Genomic DNA, 25,151 nt, shown 5'->3' with positions numbered 1-25,151 from the left:
AAACAACCTTTTTGAAAAAAAAAAAAAAGAATTCATTGGTACTCTGGGGTGTGGGGTGTGGGGTCGGGGTCGGGGTCGGGGAATTGGGAGGTACAACGGTACAACATCCCGCAAACTTTTCGGCCCTTATATAGAGCGCATTGGGGTCCTCCTATTTTCCTTTCTCTCTTTCTGATCCCACTTCTTTTCGTGATTCGACACAAAATGAGCGAAAAATATGAGGAAAAGCCCGAAGCCATGGGCAAAGAGTTCAGCGATGAACTCTCGCCCGAGGAGCGCCAGCACGAGATCGAGACACGCGACCTGCAAAGCCACCAGTACCTCGCCAACGAATCACTTCACGACCGGATAGCCTTCGCACAGATACCAGTGCACATAAAGAGCCCTCGCATGCTAGTCATCGTGCTGGGCGTGTTCGCAGCTTTTAGCGGCATGCTCAGTGGATTGGACCAGTCGGTGATCTCGGGTGCGCTGCCTGGTATCCGCAAGCATTTTATCGCGTCAGGCGAGTGGGCGAGCCTGGACGACCCGAAATTGGCGACTGATATTTCGCTGATTTCTTCACTGATGCCGCTAGGCGCAATGGCCGGCGCGCTCATGATGACACCGCTCAATTACTACTTTGGTCGCCGCAACTCAATTATCATCTCGTGTTTGTGGTACACACTGGGAGGAGGACTTTGTGCCGGCTCCCGCACTGTGAGCATGCTATTTGCTGGCCGATTCATTCTGGGCATCGGCATAGGAATCGAAGGCGGCTGTGTCGGTATCTATATCTCAGAGTGTGTGCCACCAGAGGTCCGTGGTAATCTGGTATCGGTGTACCAGCTGATGATCGCATTCGGAGAGATCATTGGATACGCGGCCGGTGGCGTATTCTTTGAGGTCAAATCAGGCAGCTGGCGCTGGATGCTGGGCTCGTCCCTCTTGTTCTCGACGATCCTCCTTGTAGGCATGTGCTTCCTGCCGGAATCACCGCGTTGGTTGGTTTCCAAGGGCAAGTACGGGCGCGCGTGGCAGGTGTGGAAGACGCTGCACAACATGGCGGAGCCGAGAGGCCTGGACGAGTACGTCGCGATGGAATTGACGGTCAAACATGATGTCGAGCGGTCCGCCAGCGAGAAATGGTACCAGCGGTACCTGGAAGTCTGCAGGGAGCCGCGCAACCGACGGGCGCTCGTCTATGCCACGGCCATGATCTTTTTCGGACAGATGACGGGCATCAATGCGGTGATGTACAACATGTCAAACTTGATGGCCAAGATGAATTTCAATGACCGCGACTCAGTCCTGATGTCGATGGTGGGCGGTGGCGCGCTGTTCTTGGGAACGATTCCTGCCGTGTTCACCATGGACAAGTTCGGACGACGCGTATGGGCACAAAACATCCTCATGTTCATCGTAGGCATGGTGCTGGTGGGTGTCGGCTATCTGTACACAAACAATGGTGTCGATTACTTCAATGAGCACAAGTCAATTGCCCTGGGGCTGTTTTTCTCCGGTCTAATACTATACATGGGTTTCTTCGGTGCCTATTCGTGCCTGACCTGGGTAGTTCCAGCGGAGAGCTTTGGTTTCAACACCCGCAGCCAAGGCATGGCAATCTGTTCCGCATTCCTGTATTTGTGGTCATTCATCGTGACATACAACTTCGAGGGGATGCAGAAAGCCATGACCTACACCGGCCTGACGATCGGGTTTTTCGGCGGGTTGGCCTTCCTGGGCTTCTTTTACCAGCTGTTCTTCATGCCCGAGACCAAAGACAAAACCTTGGAGGAGATCGACGAGTTGTTCCTGATGCCGACGAAAAAGCTAGTGGCGCTGAACACGAGCAATATGCTCAAGCTCTTCCGGCGGCGACAGAAGCCGGAGCAGGTCGACACCAACAACGCCTAAGACCTGGACTTTCCACGCAACGGGGCCAATGTTCATGTTACCAACAAAGAGCGATAAAGCTACTCAAGTGGAATGTAATGGTAGGATGTGGACCAACCGACTGCCCATCTGTTTTGAAGACTTGTTGAAAGATCGTTAGTGCTAAATTTGGCTTCATTGAACATTATGAGAAATGCGTTTGCAAAGTTAAATGTATTGCCTGACAGTGAAATTCTTCTTATCTTGTGTAGTCTTTCAGTTGTATAATAATTATAGGAAATAAAGTGGTCACGGTGACCTCCCCCAATTACAGGAGCTGAGGGAGGTCACCGTGGCCGGTTTTAGTGTGGGTACCCTGGCTTGGCATAAGTAGTAACCTCCCTCAACTGGGTGCCCATAAAAAGGTTTGACAACAAGGGTATCCGTGCGGGCGAAGGTAAGCCTTCTCACTTCGTTCGTTTCAGGGCATTCGTTTCAGGGCATTCGTTTCGGGGCACAGCTTCAAATAGCTCTAGTGGGTAATGTTTCTTTGCTTCTTGTAACAGGCTTGGCCTTTAATAGGGGATTAGCATCTGCTGAACTGACTAGTCGTGATCATGCTGATGTTGGATCCGTTAGAGACTTCAAACGCGGATGATGACTGCTAGTCCGTATTATCATAGATCATCTGTGCTAAAAGGCAGCTCACCACAGCAGAGCTACAGAGTGCTCTTACATTTAAACTTGGCCAGTCTGAATTCGTCGAGGAAAACCTTCCAGAGATAGTCGATATAGTCTTATTATGCGCAGGTCTGGTAACGATTGATGAAAAAACCGACATCATTAGATTGGTTCATCACACAACACAGGCATACTTTGAGCGAACCTGGACCCACTGGTTCCCTACTACACATTCTGTGATTGCAACAATATATGTGACTTATTTGTCATTCGATTCATTCCATATAGGCTCTTGCTCCACTAATGATGAGTTTGAAGCAAGGCTATACCAGTACCCTCTTTACTCCTATACAGCTCAATATTGGGGCTATCACAGCCGGGCGCAAGCAATCGATGAAGAATTGGTCATGCAACTTATTAATTATATGCCCAAATTAGACGCGTGTGCGCAAGCCATTTTAGCGAAGAAGCGGTTCGGTCACATTAATTACAGTCAGCAGGTTCCTAAGCAGGTTAGGATTCCATCTAACGTCATCTTTCGGGTTGGAACGTGAGACGTAGCTGTTGATGAAGCATGGAAATCAGGCCGATATTAAGGATTCATTTGGAAGAACTCCATTGTCATGGGCAGCACAATATGGCCGTCTCGAAATGGTCCAGCTCTTGCTGAAGGAAGGCGGCAATTTGAATAGCAAGGACAGGAATTGTCAGACTCCACTATCGTTGGCAGCATCAAACGGTCACAAAGAAGTGGTCTAGCGCCTGCTAGGGAAGGAGGATGACCCAGACTCGAGAGATATAGATGGCAGAAGTCCCCTATCATGGGCAGCATCCAATGGCCACGAGACGATTGTCCAAGTCTTGCTAGAGTCTGGTGTTGACCCAGATTAGGCAGTTTAGAGGCTCCTGTAGCATATCACGTAGATTAGCAAACCCCCCCTCCCCCCCAACCTTCTCCTTCCACCAGGGGGGTTTCGTACCGTATCCTGAACGTTCTTGAACATTCATTGGCTTTTACGACGCACGGTGAAGTGAAAGAGTAATCTATTGAGATGTAGTCTATTTGATACTTACATATTCATGAGTTTTGTGGAAGGTCAGAGTCTCGATAAAACTTGGGAATCTTATGACGAGGATACAAAAGCCCATGTCGCCAACCAGCTCAAGGAATATCTCCGCGAACTTCAGCAATTCAGCAACGGGAACTACATAGGCTCGGTTGATTCCGACCCCGTTACCGATCCGATCTTAGAGAGTTATCACGTCAACGGTTAATAGTGACTCCACCGGTATATGCACGAGTGCTAATACACATTTTCAGGACCGTTTGACTCTGAAGAAGCCTATCAATCCAAGGCGCCAAAACGTCAAATCAAGAATTTCTTATCTGGTATGCTGTGCCAAAACAAACACAAGATCGTGTTCACCCAGACCTACGTCTCCAGAATATCATGACCAACGACGGATCTGTCAACGGGGTTCTGGATTGGGAGTTTAGTCGCTGGTATCCCGAATACTGGGAATTTTCAAAAGCTCTCTATGTCTGGAAGGTGGCAGAATGATTGGACTGACTACCTAGTACGGATCCTTCAACCCTATTATGCTGAATATGCGGTTCATTCATTCTTGACTGAAACCTTGTGGTGATCTTCATCTATCTTCGTTCATGTACTCTCCCTCACGCACCAGTTTCATTTCCAGGAATACGTGTAGACTGCATAGTTCCCAATATGACAAGGATTTATGGAGAAACCGTGTGGGGTGGGCTTGTGGATCATTTCGGGCACTACCCGAACCTTATAAAAAGGTGGATCGGACGATTCCGACGTTACATATACGGAGTGCATATTGTTCTATGATAAAAGTTTATAGGAGTGAACAAATATCTAGCTTGGCAGTAAGAACTGAGCTCTGTCTACGGATGCCTTGAATTAGAAGGAACTCACGGGTCTGTAGATGATCGGATCACCAGTAAGTACTAATGCCTCTCTACCTTTGCACATGTGAGGGTGGATTTCTTTCAGCGTCAGGCAATCGGAAAGGGTAAGACAGTCACATTGTGATTATAAGAACGGAGGATCATGTGAAAGACAAGTTCGGTCTTGCACTGACGAAGAAATAAAGCTTGCTCTCTGGGTCTCATCAAGATCAGAATACATGTCATTAGGGCTATAAACGGCGGACCTGTAAATTACTATATCCGGTTAGTTTTGCCTTTTGGGGTTTAGCGCCCCAATACGCCGTCACGTAACCTCCCTTCAATGCTCCCGACATAAAAGACCCCGGTTTCGCTGTTCTTCCTCCCCCTCTCTCACTTTTTCATTCTTCCTACCCCTCTATCTTGCACTCATCGCCGCCACCTTTCTTTTACTCTGGCCCCCACCGACTACTGCGCATTTGCTTTCAGCCCGACGCACTGCCCCTTTCATTTTTACCGGAGATACCGCTCGATCCGACATCCAGCTTGCAATGCCTATCACCCAGAAGCGTAACCACTGGGATGATACAGCATCCTGTTCTTTCGTGTCGACAATCCTACTCCTTCCCTAGGGCAGTCACTAAACACCATGCTACGAAGATTTGTTCCGACATCGTGGTATGGTATAAAATGCTAACAAAGTTGATGCCAAACTGGAAAATTATCGTTGTGTGGGAATTATCGTTGAGTGGGGCGCACCAACATAGAGAATGTGTGTTGGGCGCTTGGTATGATTATCATCTTGTAGCGTCAACCTCTAGTCAAACACGTGGCTACCTTTAGGGTGGAACACAAAATGATTGGATGTAATCGGCTGTTGTTGCATTTCGATTCTGTACAATAGGTGTGGGGCGTGATAACTACGTGGTCGTGTGACTAACCACACGCCTCACTGCAGCTAGTTATGTATATATTACTATGCTATGATAAGGATGCCCTCCCCCTTTCCGTACCCTCCTGTCTCTCGACCTCTTCGCCACCGTTCATCCTACCCTCTATTTCTCTCTGGGTAACGTTAACAGGAGCTATACTGAATGATGGCAAATCCAAATGCCGTGAAATGCAAAATTGGTAGCTGCAGCTATCTGCGGGTTCACTATGACACGAAGATCTCGCGATGGTGTCAATACCGTAAGTCCTCACGTGCTGGCGGATGACCCTATCCTCCTAGTGTTGTCTGTGACGGTGAGTTATGCTAACCGCGTGCTTGTTCTGTAATACACTAGATACTTGTCCTCATTGCACCAACCGATATAAAAAGAGTACATCTAATGCGTGTTCGTCTTGCAAGGGGACGGATGACTGTATCATTATGTGAAGCTCGCAATGCCTTGTACCAAGCTTTCATAATGAATCGTCGTTGTCGCGAGTATGCCGTCAAGGTGAATTAGACTAGAAGGCCTGCTGCGCTTGAATTCTAGCTATGCCGAATGAGAATTACAGGTCTTATATATAGTTCAACCGCGCCTACCTCGTTGAGGCTGTTGATATATCCAAACTCTTATAGTAGCTAAAAAACGACGATAATTTCAACCACAAGCTATTTCGATGCTAAAGGTCCTAGACGAGGACCTGCCGTTCGGGTTTATCATCCGTTCTTCCTGTGACTTTCTGTGGTAGGTTAATCACTTCCTATAAACTTCAGAATCACTTAAAAGAATGCAGTCTTCTAAGAGAGAGGGAAATATTGCATAGACCTGGCTATGACCCTCCGCATGGGTCCCTACCCTGGACCCTCGAACCTCCTTTCAAGAGGGGAGGTTCCAACCTTCCGACCCTCAACGACCTGCATTTGCATAAACTTTGAACGCCTTACTGCTTTCGGCTGGATAAAATTGATGATTCATCTCTGTTTTTTACAGCTGTTCCGTTAACCTGTAGACATTTCACTGAATACTCCATCAACATGATGAATTATGAAGAAATATTCATGCAAAAGTAAACCGTAGATATAGTCACCTACAAATTACATTCCAAAAAAATTAATTTGCAAAACTACACCAACCTTCGCTTGGTGATCCGAGCGGAGGAGTCCCGGGCATCATTGCCGATTGACGGGAAACTAGCCATAGGGAGCGGCTGAGGCTGTCTCCTTTCCCTCCTCTTTCCCTGCCCTGTCTTGTACAGCATTGTCAAAAATGCCCTTAGACCAACGCATCTGTTGTCACCAGGTTAGTGGGAATGATGCTGCCAGCGCCCTGGTTTCCCACGGTGCAGCCTCACTATCGCACGGGAATCAGCCCGAACTGCGAACTCTCACCCGTGCAGTTGGTGACGTCGTGTCCATTCCCGGCTCCGCCGAGCAGACCAAAGAGTGGCATGCAAAAGGCTCATCTATCACAGCCCTTGCCACAACATTCATCAGCCGCACCAGTGGCATCACCATACCGGCGATTCCACGACTCCGTCTTATGCTCACCCGGTGAGGGTGGCCCGGTATCTGATGCGCCGCCATTGGGGCCAGCCCCGAGCAATCTCTACCAAATCAATCCCGTCGACCATGGGGTCCTCATATTCTAGTTGTAATAGACCCGGCATCACCTAAGTATGGTGAACCTCTTGAATTATGGAGCAGTGAAACTCGGGATTTACACAAAGGGCTTCCATGCTGCTCACACCACTCCCAAAACCGTGTTGGATATCCAAGTCCCCCATCCTCGGCCGAAGTCATCGCCGCGACGATATCTCGTCGTGGACAATCCTTATCCGGTCGAATCCTTCCCCAGGGAATGATATAGGCGCCATTCTTCTCAAGGGTTATCTCGGATGATAAACCGGCGTATAGCTCAGTATAGGCCCCAAACTTGGCCTCATGGAGCAAGGGGCTAATGAAAAACATGGCAACCGCCGGAGTCCCTGCATAGGAGCCTGCATTTAGATTGCCTGGATTCTGCACCACGCTCACAATGTTCTCCTGGTCGAGATCGTATCGTCGTGCCAACTCTCGTCCCAGCATCCAGGTTCCCACCTTTGAGACAGCATAGTTGCGAGTGCGATCTTTGGTTCCCTTATCTAACACGGTGAAATCAATCCCATTCGCCGGCGAGGCGCCCTCCGCCAAAAAGCTGGATGTCCACACTACCCTAACAGATCCACGAGGTGTATCGGGCGCTGCTGCGGCCGCCCGTAGCTGCGGTCGTAGGAGCTCGGTAAATAGCAAAGTCGCGATACAGTGCATCCCCACCATAGCCTCGAATCCCTGGGCTGTTTTAGCGCCGGCTTCCACCAGGTTCGCTCCAGTTCCCGCATTATTCCAGAGGACATCGAGCCTTGATTCTTGTTGTGCGAAGGTAGTCGCCGCCCCCTTGACTGATTCCAAGTCGTTGAGGTCAAGATGGAGGAACTTGATCTTGCCCGGCCACTTCGGCGCAGGTTGAACCTTCATGATGGATTGAATCGCGTTTTCGGCACGCTCCTGGGGAACCGTATTAGCCCACCGGTGGGGTCATGGCTCGAATCTGATTGGGAGACTTACTTGCGATCTTGATGCCATGTAGATGGTGGCACCGGAGCCATACAGGATCTTGCATAATTCAAAGCCGACACCGGCATTGCCGCCTGTCACGATGAAAACCCGACCCTTCTGCAAGGGCAGCTCTTTCTCAGTGAAGGCCGCTTTGGGCGGGAACCACTGGGTGCGCAGATTCCGGAGTGAGGTAAGCGACATGGTGGGATACGAGGCTGAATGCTAATTGATATGCCTCTATAAAAGAAGTCTTTTGTGTGCCTATATGTCCTTCTCAACGATTTATGTACAACATAGCTTCCCGGGTGAGGTTTGTCTGTTCTTTGTTCCCCTGTACGCTCAGCCTGCTGACATTGCGTGCGCGAGTCAGTCTGTGGTTTCCACTTGCAGGGATAATCCGGAGATGAGACCTCCGGCCGGCCGACCAGTGAAAGACGTGGAATCGCAGAAGAGCTCCCGAAATGGACAAGGGTGAAGTAATTCAATGCGAGCCGCATTTAAGATCTAGGAATTATTGGCGTGTATGATTGCAAAGCTTCACACCCGGCACCTCGCCCGTTTCAGTTCTCATGGTTTCTCACCTTTTGTTCCAAGCCAAATGGGCTATATAACCAAAAATAAAAACATTTGTACTTGCCAGATTGTTTCGATAAGAGCAAAAAGTGTATTAAATGTCATGCACCACATGAACATTTCTAAAATCCAACAACCTCCTTTCTATGTATACAGATACAAATCTTCAAACCACCAGACTAAACCTTTCTTTGCAGCTCCTTCTCAGCCTCAGCATCGACTTGCTCTTGCAACTTACGATCCGCCTCGCGCTTGAGCTGGTCGGGACGACGAAGAGCAATGTCCTTGGGACGGAAGTCACTGAACAGGTGCTTGAGAACGTTCTCAATCAACCAGCAGCCACCGTAGTCGAAGATCATCAGCACGGTCAGAGTCATCTTGAAGTCATTGGTGAAGGGGACGAGGCGCAGCTTCTCATTTAGCTCGGGAATGAATTCGGTGGCGCAGGAGAATGCAACACCCGATGCGGCGATGAGACCCCAGTACATGCCCTTGTTCTCACGGATTGACTCGCGGAAGGGACGACCTTGGTAGTTGATCGAGAAGGTGGAGATTTGCTGGATCAGCTGAAGGAGGTAGATGGCACTGTTCAGGAGGGAAGGCTCAAACTCGCCCTCGAGATCAATATCGGAATCTCTCCTGTAGATTTTGTTAGACATAAAGTGAGATAAACTAGAGGGGGGTTCTCATAACGTACGGCTCGTGCTTATAGACATAGTTGGAAAGGTAGATCAGAGTCGCAATGTGGATGGCAAACTGTCCAAGAACAGATCCAATGATGTAGACGTTGAAGATATTCGGCTGGGGGCGCTCCTTAGACAGACCCTCGACAGACTGTACACATTAAAACATTAGCAAACCATTTTTCAACATGGAGAAGTACGACATACCTTGGCGCGGGAAATAGAAAGGAAGCAGACACTCATCAGCATACCGCTAATAGTGACCTGTCCATCACCAAACTTAATACCATCCAGGTAGATGACACTCAGACTGTAGGCACTGATCAAGCAGTTCAAAGCAAGAATCTTGTACATCTGAATAGTCGCAACCAGGGTGCAACGACCTTGACGAAGAATATTCGGGATAGCAATAACGTTGGCCAACTTGCTGGTGAAGGGAGCAGCGACTGATGCATCACCTAACTTGATAGTGGGAGGCTCGCTGTCATCCAGCTCCTGTTCCATCATAGAAGCTGTAAGCTTGTCTGCAAGGCCAGCTGCGGCAGCCTGGGCCTTCTGCTGTTTCTGCTGCTGGGGGGTCAAGTTCGATTGCTGCAAGGCCTGAGCGCCAGGAGATGTGATAGTTGGGATAGCTTCAGGGGCTCCGCTAGCAGCGGTGATCGCAGCACCCTTGCGCTGCGACTCCCGCTCCATGGCTTTCTCGTAGTGTGGGTTGGAAGGACCGGGGGGATACAGGTGAGCGATCTGAACAGGGACGGGAGGGGCGGGCTGGTTGAATCTTTGCATCATGCCGACCTGCTTCTCGTACAGCTCCTTCATCTTGGTGGTCCGATAGTGTTCAGCGATTCTAGTGAGATCATCTTGCGAGCCGTTCAGAAGCGCGACACCGACGTGAGCCTGCTTCAGAGCGCCAACATCGTTGGTGCCATCACCGCACATCAGAGTGGTGTATCCAGCGTCCTTGAGGCCAAGAAGGATGTCTTCCTTTTGCTTGGGAGACACACGAGCATAAACCCAGGTGTGACGGAGCAGATCAGGGAGAGCCTTCTGGTCCTTGAACTTTGCCAGAGCATATCCAGTGATACAGATGTCCTTAGTCTTCAGGATCTCCGGGTCGAGGGGCTTAGTGGGGTCGACGTCGATATTGAGCTTATCATCGATGGTACGCCAGACAACCCTGGTTCCAGAATTGTCATGTTCAGGGGCATCAAGGATAAGAACCTCACGATCAACAATCTCAACCTGGCGTGCGACATGGACAGCGGTCAACGGGTTATCACCAGTGATCATGACAACACGGTGGCTGCTTTCATTCAGCATGCGGACAGACTTGATAGCATCATCCTTCAAGGGGCATTGCAGGACAAGGAAACCGGCAAATATCAGCTCGGATTCGACTTCCTCGCGGACGTAGTTGTTCACGCGGCCCTGGGAAAGCTCGGATTCAGATGAAAGGTACTTGTAGGCAAGAGCAAGCACACGAGCACCATTGCGGGTGAAGTGCTTGTAGGTTTCTTCGTAGTTGGGAGGTGTGTTGACCAGCATAGTATTGATGGTCTCGGGGGCACCCTTGACACCCACAAAGGTGGACTTGATCTTCTTGGAAGTCTTGCGGTCATTGGTCGTAACGGTCGCGATAGTACTCTGGCGTTTCAAGGCCGAGGAGAATTGGAATCTTCTCTTGATTTGAACAGACTCGACGTTGCGACCAGAGACAACAGGGGCGTTGCCCTTGGAAGACAGAGTATCGTTCTTGCCCAGAGTCCAGCCAAGCCATTCCAAAGTAGCCTTTTCCATGGGGTCACCAACGACCTCACCCTCATCCAGCTTCACCAAGGCGTGAGCACTAGCGAGAACAAGAGTGGTGTTGGGTCCAGCAGCAGAGGGATTGGCCAATTCGGTGTGAGCACCATCAGCTTCGACCTTCGAGTCAGCCTCACCTAAAGTGAGTCCAGCAATACCATCAACGACAAGGTCCTCTCCAGTCAAGGTACCGGTCTTGTCGAAGCAAGCGATGTCAACACGACCAGCGAAGGGGATACGGAAAGGCTCAGTGCAGAAAATGGCATACTTGCTCAAAGCAGCAAGACTAGTGTTGACGGCCAAGCTCAGCTCCATAGGCAATTCGGGGGGAACAACACTGGTGATGATGAGGACACAGTCGAGCAGAAGCTTGGAGCGTTTGCGGTCCCGGATCACACCCTCTTGCCACACGTACCACGAAGCGGCAATTGCGAAAATCAGGAGAAACAGGATGAACAACAGAGCTTCAACGTTGTTGGCAGAGACACGTTCAGTCGAGTAGATCATGGTCCGGACGAGGCTACCCTGGCTGGTTTCGAAACCGGTCTTAACAACCACACCCAAAGCACCATTGTCTGGGGGCATGGTAACGTTGCTGGACAGGTTACTCAAGCCCGAGTCGGCAGTCAGATTAGGGTGAGTAACTTGGAGGACCTTGGTACCTCCATGCACAAACGAGAGCTTATCCAATCCATCCGGTTCAATCAAGTCATCGCCGGGACGGAGCTGGACGGAATCTTTCAGAAGAGGTGTACTCTCGCCAGAAAGCATAGCCTCGTTCACAATGACACTGCCTTCAACCAGAAGAATATCGCAGGCAACGCCGCTGTCCTCTTTGGTGCGGTTCACTGACATGAGATCACCGGGAAGAAGCTTATCACTGGTGATCTCCTGCCATTTCCGTTCACGGTATACCCAGACATCATAAGGCTTGATGCTCATTCCACGGAACTCGCTCAAGGTCCTCTGGCGCTGCCACACAACGGTGCTCTCAAACATAACAAGCATGAAGAGCGTGAAGAGCGAGTAGTACCAGTATTCGTCCAACATCCACAATCCAACACAGAAAATCTGGAAGACGAAGAACGGCGCGACAGCGTGCTCCTGGAAGAGCTCAAGGAAACCGGGAACGGGGATATCGAAGGTGTTATCGCCATAGTGGTGGTAGATGCGGTCAATCTCGGCCTTCGTGGTGAAGCCCTCGTTCAGCTGGAAAGTCTTGAGGGCCGGCTTTGGTTCGGCGTCAAGGACATACGACAAGGGGGCGAAGGTGCGAGTCTCAGGGTAAAAGAGGAAGCGGCGCTTCTGGAAGAGGAACGAAAGGGTCTTCTTCGGACCGGTGTTCTCAGTAATCAATTTGCAGATCTCGGCAGAGCCAGCGTTAGTGATGGGAACCACTTTGATAAGCCGGGCAGTGTCGATGGACTTGGCTCGAGTAGTAGTGAATAGGGTGTTAATATCAATGTTCCACTTGGTCATCAGCCAGAAGAGCGACTGGATTGTGATGATAGACCCCGCGAACACGAAGGTCCACTCCTGTCCCTGAATGTAGGTATCATAACGATCGGGGGAGAGGTAGAAAGCGAAGAACACGGGCCAGATGATTATGAAAGGCCAAACGTATGTGTGCAATTGCCAAGGGATCGGGTTATGCAACGAGGCAGTATGGATCTGAGGGTCGTCCACGAGCTTTGCCCTGTATACTGTTAGCTGCAGCAAAGAATCCCGGGGGGGGGGGTTGTCGTAACGCACATGGTGGCAATCTAGTGACCGCGGTCAGAGTCAAACAACCAGAAAATCAAAGACTCATACAAAGCCGGAGAGCAATGATAGGATCCAATCGCGGAAATGCCCAGATTTGTAGATGAAGCCACCTTCCACCTTGCAATTTTGGTTCCAGAGGGTTCGCCGCTCGACGCGCTAGCATTATGTCAGCCTGCCCCCGATCCCTTCAGGCTTATGTAGCACTTTTTGGCTCCTCTTTACAACAGCCCAGCCGGGCTAGCTCAATCGGTAGAGCGTAAGACTCTTAATCTTAAGGCTGCGGGTTCGACCCCCGCGTTCGGCTATTCCTAAAAACCAAACCTGAGATTTCTTTTTTTGTTCTTTTCTTTTTCGGTCATTATTAGCTAGCTAATATGATGCAGTTTTTTTTTTTTTTCTCCGATGTGGAAAATCATGTTTGGGTATAGAGTTAGGGGTGGATAAACACCATAGTTATATACTTCCAAGGTTTACAAAGACACAATGACGGACCAACCCTCGATATATTATATAGTATATCTCCTGATGTAAGACGGCACGCTGTTGTTGTTTGCTTGATCGTTTGTAGCGTGCCGATATATATAACATCAATGCCTTGGGCTTCACTTCCTAGCTTGCCCCATCCACCTTTTTGTTCGCCATCTCCTCAGTCAATCCCTTCACCGTCTCCGTCAACATCCTAACCTGCTCCTTCAGCTCCCTGAGTTCATATGTACAACTATCAACCTTGATATCCGGCGTGGTCTCTACTACATGCTGTTTCCAAGTATCATCGAGGTCAAAATTGACCTCCTTAGCGACATGCTCCCATTCCTGAGCAGAGTCATCGTCTTCTTCGCCATGGCGGCGATTCCATCGAATCCGGTACGCCTGACGGGTCTCAACCCAGGCTGCAAAGATAAGCAGCGGCGAATAGATCACACCCATTACAAAGTCATTCAGTTTGGCGTAGGCCTCCCGCGGAAGCCACCATTCGAATGGGGCTATCAGAAACACAATCTCGACGAGGTTGAATGCTAGTATCCAAAGCAATTAGCCACCTGTGTGCTATCGGAATTGAGTAAATACGTACGCGGGATGAAGACATTTTCATCTGGGGCACGGACGAACTGCATGGTTTTCTGTGCGAACGTGGCCATGTACTCGTCCGTGGCGTTGCCAGAGATGTCATCATACGCGCTGTTGTACAAGGCGATGAGAATATTCAACAAAACTGATAATTGTTAGCATCACTCCAAACAAGTCGAACGCAAACTTACCTGTCATAACAATGAAGTTGAACACATAGTAGAGGATGATACCAAAGGGAAATGCAAACTCCTGAAAAGTGTCGAACTCAGGACTCTGCATGATACTGTTTACCATTCCCTGGAGAATATTTCGGTGGACGGGGATATCGGTATCCACTTGGGCCATGCCGACGAAGGCCTGGAAGAAACCAGCCATAACCACAAATAGAAGAGCAAAGAATATCAAACTCTCCTTCATCATGACTCGAAGAACCACAAACATAGCACCGAAGAAGCGGAACGAGTCAAGATATAGCATCATGCGCATCCAGAACATAGGGCCCGCAAAAGCCAGGAAGTTGTAGCTAAGCTCGTTGTAGAGCCTCCTTTGTTCATCGTGGGTAGATGATGAGTGTGCCAAGGCAACAAAGCGCAAAGCAAGTGATACCACCAGGATGGTGTAGAGGGTTGAGTTGAACGCATTCCAGAATTCGATGTAATTCCAACCAACTTTCCAAAACTTGACCCCCTCGTCGCAGATGAACGCAAGAGTCATACCGTAAAGAATAGCCTCGGCCACATCCACGTCACCGGTTGGGTTCACGGTATTGATTACTGCCGTATAAACCGCAAGGTAAATCAAGGAGAACAAAATTTGGCAGACATTCTGATACAGAGGAGTTCGCATCCGATCAGGATGGAAATGAACCCAATATCCGGTGTTAGACTTCTCGCTGTATTCGACAAAGTTAGTTGGGTTGCCCTCTTCCTGACAGATCCAACCCCTCCACAGGTACTGGATACATCTCTGGTACGGGGCAGAGCTGATGATCCTCAAGGCATGGAGATCTACCGCCCGTTCAATGACATTGGCGGGATCAGTCTCTACCCCTTCACTGAAGATAGAGTATCGCTTGAGTAAAATCCCTTTCAGCACGTAATCTTGGTTCTGCTCGGATTCGATACTGTTCAAGTTAGTAAGTAAATGGCAGAAAACCCGAAATGTCAAAGGGGGCATTACATGCGCTTGGCGATGACCTCGCAAGCCACAGCCCGAAGCTCATGGAGATCGGAATCCCAAAGCTCGACGGAGGATTGAATCTTGAACCATCGCAGACAAACCAGAAGACAATAAACAACGCATGCTTTGTATTCGTCCCCACCAGCTTCCTTGGCAGTCGCAACCACATCGTCCGTGATGATGCGGCTGTTTGGGTCGGTCAAGACATGATCCTGCACTTCGCAGGAGACAACCTGCTCGATCTGATATTTCAGCCGAAGAGCAACCTTGGCAATTTCCTTTGAGGCATCAGAGGCCTGAGGCTCATCGGCAGCATAGGCAGGTAGCACTATGACTTGTTAGCAATGTTCCACAGCGCATATTTGGAAATGACGTACGTCGACGACGTTCCACCTCGATGCGGTGCCGGGTCCTGCCAGGATCGGCGGTAAAGATATTTCTCCAATGTACCATATCGCGTAGAACATGCAAAAATGGATGACAACAAGAAGATTGAAAAGAACAGGAACAGGGAGAGTTCGGCTCACCGAGAGTTTTTGGCTTGAGGGGGCACCAATGATGATCGGCGGCAGATAAGCTTTAGCTCACCTCCATTTAGTGGGCATTGGATTTAAATTCACAGGGGGAATGGATTTATATATCTATATTTACGTACATATGTAGTCTCTACAAGGGTACAATTTGCATTTAAAAGCATGACTGGCATTGAACGTCTCGGTTGCATCGCAAACATTATGTGCATTAGAACTTGCACCCTGTGCGGACCCAGCGTCTTTGACAGACGGTGGGCATGAGGATTTCGACCGCAATTGGCATGCAGCGCATGCACAGGCGTGGATGAATCATCCCCAGACCCGAAGTTTAGGCGATTGCCCTGGCTAAAGGGCGAGTTCTGACTGCAATCCTGCCCATCAGCACACTGAGCCATTGAGCCTTTCTCCGATATGTGCAAGCTTTTTTCTATCCATTTTTGCCCAACTCTCCTCTAGCGGTGATTCCAGCTTTGGATTCCAGCGCTGATGACCGCTGTATGCCCCTCGACTCGAAGTTATGACCCGTAACTTACTCGGGAACACCCTCATCACTCTCGGAGTCCTCATCTCCGCTGACCTGGGTGTTCTCACGCTCGCGCTTCTCCATAAGCTCTTGCAGGATCGCATCGTCGTGCTCAGTGACGGCCTTGGGTGCCATTTTCACGGTGCAGCTACCGCCGTTCGCCTTGATACGCTCTTCGATCTTCACAATAGCCGCCTCAAGCAACTTAACGCCGAGGGTCTTGTCAAGACATTGACTGGCTAGGACGTAGAGGGGAGGAGCCACCAGTCTGACCTTGATCTGGTTCTCGGGGGTGTTGTCGGCCTCAGCGGTACGGAGGGCATCCTTGACGGCATCGATTCCATCGTAACCGAAGCAGGTCACCTCGATATCGGCACGGACCTTGGTAGGGTGGGGGGTCAGCTTGCTGCTGATGTATTGCTGCAGCTCGCTCTTGACGGCATCGCTAGGGAAGGTGATCTCATCCCAGACGTTGGGGTTCCTGGAAAACAACTGTCAGAGGAATTCGATCATATCATGAGACAAAAAGAACAAGAACCTACGTAATGGAGATCTTGAAAGCATCGTGTGCGTGGCCGTATTTCTGGTTCAAAGGCCACCCGATGTTCTCGTATAGGGTCTCGAGGGGGTCTGGGTCGCCTCTGCGACGTGGCGCATGATAGAGTGCACTGCCTTGCTCTTGTTGTAACGTTCCTCGCACTTGATGACATCCTCGGGAGAGACACGTCGCTTCGACAGATCAATGTAACCTTCAAGTTGACAAGTTAGTTCTCGAGTTCTTCCAGGCGAATAATGTATCCTTGCCTTTCTCCTTGTCGACACGAAGCACGATAACGACCTCGTTGCGCCCAATACGGATGAGCTTCTGGATACTGCGAATACGTCTGCGAGAGAGTTCTGAGAGGAGGATCATGCCGTCGATGTTGTCATATTCGAGCAGCTTCACGTATGCGCCCATCTCGGCGATCTAGCTCGTTCACACAAAAAATTAGTCCCTGTCGCTTTGGCCTCCCAGTTCATGATTCAGTTGATCCGTACCTGCTTGACATTAACCATGACAAAGCTGTCCACCTCCGGGTACTTGTCCTCATAGAACCGACAGTTTGTTAAAGACATCTTGGCGGGGTTCTGTTTTTTTTTTCTCGGGGAAATCTTAGGTGCGAAAGAGACGGATTTGATGGCAAAATCGAGACGATCGAGATGTAGGCCAACTGGATATGAGTGATCGTAAATTCAGAAATACAGGAGCGCAGAGGGGAGAGGCGACGCGAATGAGGCACAATCTATCTCTTTGTGGCGGACTTCAAAACCCACATTGATCTGATCAGTCACGGGACTAAATGGCACGTGACTGCGTTTCACACCGCCTTCCAAGGCTTGGTCTTGGCTGACACATCAATCAATTACGTCAACGAAATCAGGGCGCGCGGGCGAGACAGGCACCTGGGCATGTTGTTTGTATATACACTCCAGTACTCGATGGCATCGGAACTTTCTACGAATCAGAGAGTTTCCATCGATTATGCTGACCATGCTTTTTCTCTTCATTGCACTGTCATTCTCCGAGGATCTGCGTTGAATTCACGATAAGACCTGCGTTCCCCGCTTATCAGTCCCCTAGCGCGCCGCGCCCTTGGCCCTTGCCTAACCGACAAAAACAATTGTCGTCCCATTTTTGAATTGCTTCAATCTTTTAAATTTTATGACCAGCATTTATGGCGGACTACTGCATGTCTAACTCTTTGACCTAACCCTCACCAGACGTCTCTTTCCAAAACATCATGTCTGAGACAAGTTCATTACTTCCCGGGGAGTCCGACGGGCTCGGACGCCGGACTCTACGAGACCGCATTGTCGACGCTTTCCGTTCGTCGCCCCAAACCGGTCTTGGGATTTCGACAAATTCAAGCCATGACAACTACACGGCACAAGACAGCCAAACCAGCACCGGGGTTACGAGCGAGCCGGATGCGAGAACTCGACTTTTGGAATCATACCTCCAGGCCGACCCTGCGTGCGGCGAAAGGCGCTGCAGCCATGGCACATTCTCGCCGCAGGTAGAAGATACAGGAAGACGGTCATACATTGGAGGGCCGGGCGGTGCATTTGGATATAACGAACATGAAGTGGCGGACGGTGCGGCCGGTCGCCCAAGAGGTGTAGTAGACCACCCGGAGTCGGTCCCAGATTCAGAGACTCCGTCACAGATGAAATCATCTTTCACTTTTCCAATAACCGACACGAATAAGCAGTAGGTCCTATCTTGTTTATACACTACGAGCACTTTCGTAGCCTGCCTTAGGACTGGTAGCTGACGAATCAATAACAGATACATATCCTATTATATTCCGTTCTTTAATTGGATTGGACAATATCATTGGTCATTCCTGCGTGGAGATTTTATGGCTGCGTTGACCGTGGCATCTATCTACATCCCGATGGCCCTCTCTTTGGCCTCCAATCTTGCCCACGCACCACCCATCAGCGGCCTCTACTCTTTCGTCATCCACCCCTTGGTCTATGCCATCCTAGGAAGCTGCCCTCTCTTGGTAGTTGGACCAGAGGCCGCGGGTTCCTTGCTAACGGGTGCTATTGTCAAAGCAAGTGTCATGCAAGGAAACTCAGGCGATGATGACCCGACAGAAATCGCTCTTATTGTAGGAGTGGCCACTGCCCTGTCCGGTGCCATGATACTGATTGCCGGACTGACCCGTCTAGGGTTTTTGGACAACGTGCTTAGTCGACCATTCTTAAGAGGGTTCATCACTGCCATCGGCTTTGTGATTTTTGTAGACCAGCTTATCCCAGAATTGGGTCTGGCCGAGCATGCCAAAGAAACCGGTGTCAGCCATGGCACCAGCGTTGAAAAACTGATTTTCATCGTTCGATACGCTAAAGAATGCCATGGACTAACTGCTATCGTTTCGATCATCAGCTTTTCTGTCATCATGCTGTTCAGGTTCGTACCGCGCTCCCGGGTTTACATCCATCATACTGATCCTCCGCAGAACCTTGAAAAAGATGCTTGTGCCTCGTATCCCCCAAGTGATTTATTTCCCAGACCGGTTTCTGGTTGTTGCCCTGTCGGCGGTTTTGGCTTGGCACCTCGATTGGGAAGCTAAAGGGCTCGAAATTCTTGGACCTACAGAGGTCGGCTCTGGAGGACTATTCGCTTTCACTTGGCCTTTACAGCTTGCGAATATGAAACATGTGCGCACAGCATTGAGCAAAGCCTTTATTATCGCGTTACTTGGCTTCTTTGAGTCATCTGTTGCAGCCAAGGGACTGGGCGAAGGCAGTTCTGCTGGAATCACGGGAATGCATATGAGTGCCAATCGTGAGATGGTTGCACTAGGCGTTGCCAATGTCATTGGAGGTTGTTTCTCGGCTCTGCCTGCATTTGGCGGATACGGGCGAAGCAAGCTTAGCTCACAGACAGGAGCAAGGTCACCTATGACTAGTGTTTTTTTGAGCATCATCACATTCACATGTGTCATGGTGCTTTTGCCTTATCTCTACTACCTCCCAGTTCGTCCCTCTCAAACCTAGACCATACCGGTGCGCTTTTTCCAAGTGCTGACGATGCTAATTCCCCAATAGAAAGCAGTCTTGTGCTCCATGATCTCCGTGGTAGCCTTCACTCTAGTGGAAGAATGCCCGCATGACCTACTCTTCTTCTTCCGCCTGCGGGGCTGGTCAGAGCTCGTCCTAATGTTCCTCATTTTCACAACAACAATATTCTACTCCCTAGAACTGGGCATGGCGATGGGAATGGGCCTGTCAGTATTAATCCTCATCCGACACGCGACAGCCCCCGAATCCAGATCCTGGGCAAGGTCCTCGGCACAGCCGCGCGTTTCGACAACGCCGAACTCCACCCAGAAAACGTGGAGCTAGTCGAAGGCGCTCTGATCGTCAAGATCCCGGAACCCCTCACCTTTGCCAACACAGGCGATCTCAAGAACCGCCTGCGACGTCTGGAACTCTACGGCTCCACCCATGCCCACCCTTCTCTGCCGCGCATGCGCGCGCCGGAGCATAATAAGAATATCATTTTCGATGTTCATGGCGTTACGAGTATCGATGGGTCTGGTACCCAGGTTCTCTCGGAGATTGTGCATGCGTATGCGGAGCAACGCGTCAGAGTGTTCTTCTGCCGTTTGCCGAATAGGAGTGTGTTCCGCATGTTTGAGCGGAGTGGTATTGTTGAGACGTGTGGTGGATTGACTCATTTCGTGCCCAGTGTTGATGAGGCGCTGCAGTTGGCGGAATCTGAGAATCAGACGCAGGAGATATAGTGTCTATCTTGCTAAAATTGGTGACGTGTTTGGATACGGTTTGTATATATTGTACGTATATATTGCATTTCGGTCATCTGAAAATAATCAAAAATATGGTGCTATATGACTTCTTGTCATAAAGCAACATCTACCGAGGAGACAGAGAACATGATCAATTATGTCTTCCCAAACAAGGAGCTCTGGTTCAATGAGAACTGAAGTAAATCCTGCTGCTTTACTATGCACCACGATCAGGTCTCCTGAGCGTGCCATCTTGGCGATGAAAGCCGAAATTTCCGCATCTGCAATACCACAGTGATGGGGCACTGGGTCAAAGCATGACGCTAGCAGCTGAATTTAGTTGTATTTGCTTGCGCAGCAACGTGTGTTGGCGAGGAGCTCACCAGCAGCCTCAACAGCAAAGCTGTGAGCTCCGTGGATCAAGGCAGGGCATGCTGATAGGTTTGCACTCAGATATTTTGCTCGTTCCGAGCTCCAAAGATATTGTAACGTGTCCTAGTTCCACACTGGAACAGAGAAACATCTAGAGGTTCATGTAGCCGCATGATCCTCCACAACAGCCTTCCGGATCACCGACCGTAGAAGCGATTCCCCTGCCTCCAAAGCGAGTTCATTCTTGTCGCCTCGAACTTGAGCCCCCTCGTCCACATCCCCAGCATCCTTATCAGCAGCCACAACCAGCTTCACACGTCCTTCACCACCCAAAACGAAAGCAGCACATGCAACCTTCGAGAGTCGCACATGCTGCTTAGCAACCTGATCTGAAGATGATCCATCCAGATCCAGCTTCATGGCAAGATGCGTCTCCAGGTACGAAGTAAGATTGGCGATGAAAGGGCTGCGCAGTTTATGCTGAAGACTGCGCGACTTCGGCGCCGACTTTCCAGGCCGATCGCGCAGGAAGCCCGCTAGTGAAGAGCGCGCGACGCTGACATTGAGGGATCTCAGCGCTGGTGCAATTGATGATGAAAAGGAGAGCGTGAGCTGTAACTCTTTGATAACGTCTTCGACTGTGTCGCTTGTACTTGGCCGTTGAGTGCGCAGGGTATCGATGTATGTCTCTAGACCCACGCAGAGAAAGCTGGACGGTAGTCGGAGGGGCGAGCAGTAAGTGTCGAAATTGGTAGATAAGAAAGTGATGAATGTTTGGCGCAGCGCAGTTGGGAATCTGGTTAGGAGGAGAGGGAGAGATGTGGATCCTGTGCGCTGATTTGGGGATGATTTTGTGTCTGCGAGCAAAGCTGCTTTGTAGACAATGTTTTCGTATTCTAGTGTTACTAGAATTCCAGGAAATGTGGTATTCTGGGATCTGCTTGGCGCTTCGTCGCGCAGTGATTGAGGGGAGATTGGCTGCCATAGACAATCTTTTAGGGCGCCTGTCTTGGAGAGCGCGTGGTCGTCTGCTGCAATAGTGCTTGTATGAATACCAGCGAGGACATCGCCTGTGAGATAGTCGCGTAGACGCGTTGCATATGTTTTCAAGGCGACTTGGTTGTCTAGCAGGGTTTCACAGTCCTTCCCATGATGGAGAGGAGAGAGACGGTGGATGGTCCAAGAAGTATTGAACAACTGTCGTTGGTCTGCTTGTTCCATGGCAATCAATGTGAGAGTTTGCAATAAACTCGGCCAATTCTTAAGCTACAATTGAAGCAAATCGTCGTCGAAGAAGGTTAATACTTGGTGATGTACACTGGGACGCGTGCTGGTTGCAAACCAAGCAAACATCATCTACCAGTTCCCTAAATAAATCACTTCGACTACAACCGCCAGTACACTTCTATTGGTTTGAGAAGAGAGAAATGATAGTAATATTAACAATGAAATGGAATGCAAATGCAATTGGCTGAAATTTTCATCCATCCAACTCCAGTATATCCAGGTATAATATGCTAGAACCCAAGCGCCTCCAACACTTAAACCCAATGTATCATGCCTGCCATCCTCTCGTGGGATGGCAATCCGGACACCCAAAAACAATTGGAATACCATTCCAGACCCAGACGTGCTCTACGTCATGGGGTATCGCTCGCCTGGTTCTCAACTCAGCCTCAGCAGCAGCAAACCAGATATCTTGCACCGAACTATGCAAGTTCTGCGCAGACGCGCGCGCAAAAACAACCGAGTTCATGTGATCCTTCTCATACATTGTCGTGTCCTGATAGAAGTTGTACATAAACTCCTTGCGTTGTGTTCGCTGGCTCCCACCGTCCCCAATCTCAGCGGAGAAAAACTCGACGATCCGCACAAACGGCGCCAATGTGAGTAAAGAGCTAATCCACGAGTCATCAATCTGAGCTTGTCCATCCGGAGACATGGCGAAGCGTATATATGAAACAAGCAAATGCATGCAATGGTGTGTCGCAACCAACGCCGCTGTGTTGGTGAAGGGAGGGCTTTGGAGGATCCGGGTTTGTAGCTCGCGGTACATCCTCTGGCGTATCTCGAGTGGTAATGGTACAGGCAGCTGGCCTGCCTCGTATTTTTGTACTAGCATGTTCGTGTGCTCGCGCCGGGCGGACGCGTATGATTCGAGGAAATAGAGTGTATAGTACCTGGTGGAGAAGAGATCAGTGATTTGCTGCAATGAAGCAATTCCCCGTTGTTCTTACATGAGTGGTGCAAGGTGGAACCATATGCTCGCTATGCCACGTTTGACAAGAGCGTTGCGCTCGTTTCGCTTTGCAGGAAATGAGGCCTTCATGACGGCCGGTTCGGTTTGGATGAACCGATCGAGGATCCGATCTGCCAGGTAGTAGCAGAGCCTTGAGCAGAGCATTTGCCTTCGTCTCAGCCCATGCAAGTATTTGAATGTATAGAGATGGCCGCCTCTGGCGCTTTTGGATGGTGGGAATAGGTCCGATAACAGCACGACATCGTCGCCTGGGTTCCGAGTATAGGTGCGGTCATCGTCGATCGGGGATGGAAGAGTACCGTGGCGACGTAAGCGGAGATACTGCCGGACAATCTCATGCTCATTCCTGGTCAGCAGTTGGCAAAAAGCCTTGCAGACGAGTCTCAGCGGATGGAAGTCGGTGATGCCGGAATATGCGAATATGCGGATTTGAATCTCGACGGGGAGGTCCCATGGAGACGACGGTGGAAGATCTGCATGGTCCTTTCTGATAGCGAAGTGAGTCAGTGAGTTTTTGCAGATTGTCGCAAAACATCTCACCTTAAAGACGATCCGCGCTGGTCCTTGGCACCCGCCTTTCTTCTGTTGTGGATCGCAGCCCGGACTTTCTGAACAGAGAGGGCGAATTTGGCAAAGCCAGTCATTCTTGGGCCCTGCAACACATGAATTGACTGGCTCCCTACGAGAGGCGCACTTTGCCGGGGCTCATGGAGATAAAACAGGTTGGTTGAAGGGGGTAATCTTAGCTAGGTTCCATAAATAGCACATGACTAAGCCTCTCGTGGTCCACTCCAGGGCTGCGATCGGAATGTATTGAGAGATTGACTAGCATTGTAGCATCCAAGCGGAAATTAAATGCTGATACCTCTAATGAGATATGTCAGGCTTGGCCCTCGTGTTGAATACGACCAAGTAGACCAAAGGACGACAATGTCTTGGAAAAGCAACATCCAAGATTATAAAGAATCATAGTTCCACCTTAATGTACGCAATGATCTGATGCGAATAAAGTTTAATATATGCAAAAGCTACGTCGTACTAAACAAACTGGCTGTAGACGGGCAGATAGCACCCTTCTAAGCCCATATAGGCCTGGGCAGCAATTACGTCATTGAGTCAATGGCGTGCCCAGGGCATATATAAAGACCTTCCTAAACCCATACCTTCATATCTTCGAACATATTATCCCAACTTACAAAATGAGCAGCAACGTCCTCATCCTAGGTGCCACTCGAGGACTGGGTGCCTCTCTGCGGACACTATACTCCGTAAAGGCAGCCACCCATGTGTTTGCAACCTCCCGATCCTCCAATCCAGAGCCAAGCCCAGGAGTCACCTGGCTGACAGGAATTGATATCTCCCAACCAGACGTGGGCCAAAAGCTTGTTTCGCAGCTTCCATCTACAAAGCTCTCAACAGTCATTGTTACCGCCGGATACTTTGGCTTTGAAACATTCGATTCTCCAGACTGGGAGAAGCAAGTTCAAATGTATACGACCTCTGCAATTGGACCCGTCTTTGTGGTGCACAATCTCGTCAAGGCGGGGTTGTTGGACCAGGGGAGTAAAGTGATCCTCCTCAGCAGCGAGAGCGGCAGCATCACGTTGCGCCATGAGAAGGAAGGCGGGGGTAACTTTGGCCACCATGCCAGTAAGGCTGCTTTGAATATGGTCGGGAAGCTTTTGAGTCTGGACTTGAAGCCGAAGGGGATTGCGGTTGGCCTGGTACATCCTGGATTTATGCGGACAGAGATGACGAAGAGCGTTGGATTCGATAAGTACTGGGATGCAGGTGGAGGTGAGTGATCAGTGCACTACTCTTATCGGCCTTCTACAAAGTCCTCGGCAAGGTGTTAGATCTAACCTGATACCTCTTGGAAAACAGCCGTGACGCCGGATGAAGCAGCGAAAACGCTCGAGTCTTTCATTGAAGGATTTGATCTTAGCAAGACCGGAGAATTCTGGGCTCCAGGAGGACCGGGGTAAGATGTTCGATTGCCCATTATCAGAAACCAGGCTAATTTATCCATAACAGAGATATCGGCACCGCAGAGGATGTTCTTGGGAAGAACCTGCCGACCCCTTTGCAACTTCCATGGTAGAGAGTGAAA

General features: G+C 49.9%; 10 protein-coding genes across 10 annotated transcripts; 5 read left to right on the top strand and 5 right to left on the bottom strand.

Moving 5' to 3' along the window:
• Nucleotides 1-204: 204 nt before the first annotated feature.
• Nucleotides 205-1,896, top strand: N7471_003428 (uncharacterized protein; the record flags this gene model as incomplete). The annotated part of the gene is made up of 1 exon (XM_057276148.1): nt 205-1,896. One exon carries the CDS (start codon nt 205-207, stop codon nt 1,894-1,896), a length of 1,692 nt encoding a protein of 563 aa, XP_057140786.1.
• A 1,719-nt stretch (nt 1,897-3,615) lies between these two features.
• On the top strand, nt 3,616-4,097 carry N7471_003427 (uncharacterized protein; the record flags this gene model as incomplete). The annotated part of the gene is made up of 3 exons (XM_057276147.1): nt 3,616-3,805; nt 3,857-3,925; nt 3,967-4,097. The coding sequence occupies 3 exons, from the start codon at nt 3,616-3,618 to the stop codon at nt 4,095-4,097; spliced, it is 390 nt and encodes a 129-aa protein (XP_057140785.1).
• A 2,554-nt stretch (nt 4,098-6,651) lies between these two features.
• N7471_003426 (uncharacterized protein) lies at nt 6,652-6,939 on the top strand (the record flags this gene model as incomplete). Its single annotated transcript, XM_057276146.1, has 1 exon — nt 6,652-6,939. The coding sequence occupies one exon, from the start codon at nt 6,652-6,654 to the stop codon at nt 6,937-6,939; it is 288 nt and encodes a 95-aa protein (XP_057140784.1).
• Nucleotides 6,940-7,022: 83 nt separating this feature from the next.
• N7471_003425 (Short-chain dehydrogenase/reductase SDR) lies at nt 7,023-8,180 on the bottom strand (the record flags this gene model as incomplete). The annotated part of the gene is made up of 2 exons (XM_057276145.1): nt 7,023-7,928; nt 7,989-8,180. 2 exons carry the CDS (start codon nt 8,178-8,180, stop codon nt 7,023-7,025), a joined length of 1,098 nt encoding a protein of 365 aa, XP_057140783.1.
• A 551-nt stretch (nt 8,181-8,731) lies between these two features.
• On the bottom strand, nt 8,732-15,505 carry yvc1 (putative potassium ion channel Yvc1; the record flags this gene model as incomplete). Its single annotated transcript, XM_057276144.1, has 10 exons — nt 8,732-9,191; nt 9,250-9,386; nt 9,443-12,734; nt 12,791-12,801; nt 12,851-12,958; nt 13,430-13,818; nt 13,875-14,015; nt 14,062-14,996; nt 15,053-15,380; nt 15,430-15,505. The coding sequence occupies 10 exons, from the start codon at nt 15,503-15,505 to the stop codon at nt 8,732-8,734; spliced, it is 5,877 nt and encodes a 1,958-aa protein (XP_057140782.1).
• A 609-nt stretch (nt 15,506-16,114) lies between these two features.
• N7471_003423 (translation initiation factor eIF2 subunit alpha) lies at nt 16,115-17,224 on the bottom strand (the record flags this gene model as incomplete). Its single annotated transcript, XM_057276143.1, has 4 exons — nt 16,115-16,589; nt 16,651-16,837; nt 16,931-17,075; nt 17,147-17,224. 4 exons carry the CDS (start codon nt 17,222-17,224, stop codon nt 16,115-16,117), a joined length of 885 nt encoding a protein of 294 aa, XP_057140781.1.
• Nucleotides 17,225-17,889: 665 nt separating this feature from the next.
• Nucleotides 17,890-20,406, top strand: N7471_003422 (SulP family inorganic anion transporter; the record flags this gene model as incomplete). The annotated part of the gene is made up of 5 exons (XM_057276142.1): nt 17,890-18,359; nt 18,438-19,067; nt 19,117-19,636; nt 19,709-19,891; nt 19,933-20,406. The coding sequence occupies 5 exons, from the start codon at nt 17,890-17,892 to the stop codon at nt 20,404-20,406; spliced, it is 2,277 nt and encodes a 758-aa protein (XP_057140780.1).
• A 534-nt stretch (nt 20,407-20,940) lies between these two features.
• On the bottom strand, nt 20,941-22,002 carry N7471_003421 (uncharacterized protein; the record flags this gene model as incomplete). Its single annotated transcript, XM_057276141.1, has 1 exon — nt 20,941-22,002. One exon carries the CDS (start codon nt 22,000-22,002, stop codon nt 20,941-20,943), a length of 1,062 nt encoding a protein of 353 aa, XP_057140779.1.
• A 187-nt stretch (nt 22,003-22,189) lies between these two features.
• Nucleotides 22,190-23,685, bottom strand: N7471_003420 (F-box protein; the record flags this gene model as incomplete). Its single annotated transcript, XM_057276140.1, has 3 exons — nt 22,190-22,961; nt 23,019-23,528; nt 23,582-23,685. The coding sequence occupies 3 exons, from the start codon at nt 23,683-23,685 to the stop codon at nt 22,337-22,339; spliced, it is 1,239 nt and encodes a 412-aa protein (XP_057140778.1). The 3' UTR covers nt 22,190-22,336.
• Nucleotides 23,686-24,240: 555 nt separating this feature from the next.
• N7471_003419 (oxidoreductase, short chain dehydrogenase/reductase family superfamily) lies at nt 24,241-25,142 on the top strand (the record flags this gene model as incomplete). Its single annotated transcript, XM_057276139.1, has 3 exons — nt 24,241-24,838; nt 24,926-25,022; nt 25,076-25,142. 3 exons carry the CDS (start codon nt 24,241-24,243, stop codon nt 25,140-25,142), a joined length of 762 nt encoding a protein of 253 aa, XP_057140777.1.
• Nucleotides 25,143-25,151: the final 9 nt, after the last annotated feature.

The sequence above is a fragment of the Penicillium samsonianum genome (assembly GCF_028829775.1).
Source record: "Penicillium samsonianum strain IBT 33392 chromosome Unknown utg000002l_segment0_segment0, whole genome shotgun sequence".
NCBI classification, from domain to species: Eukaryota; Fungi; Ascomycota; class Eurotiomycetes; order Eurotiales; family Aspergillaceae; genus Penicillium; species Penicillium samsonianum.
Note: the sequence above shows the minus strand (reverse complement) of the source record. Positions and strands in the feature narration are given on the sequence as shown.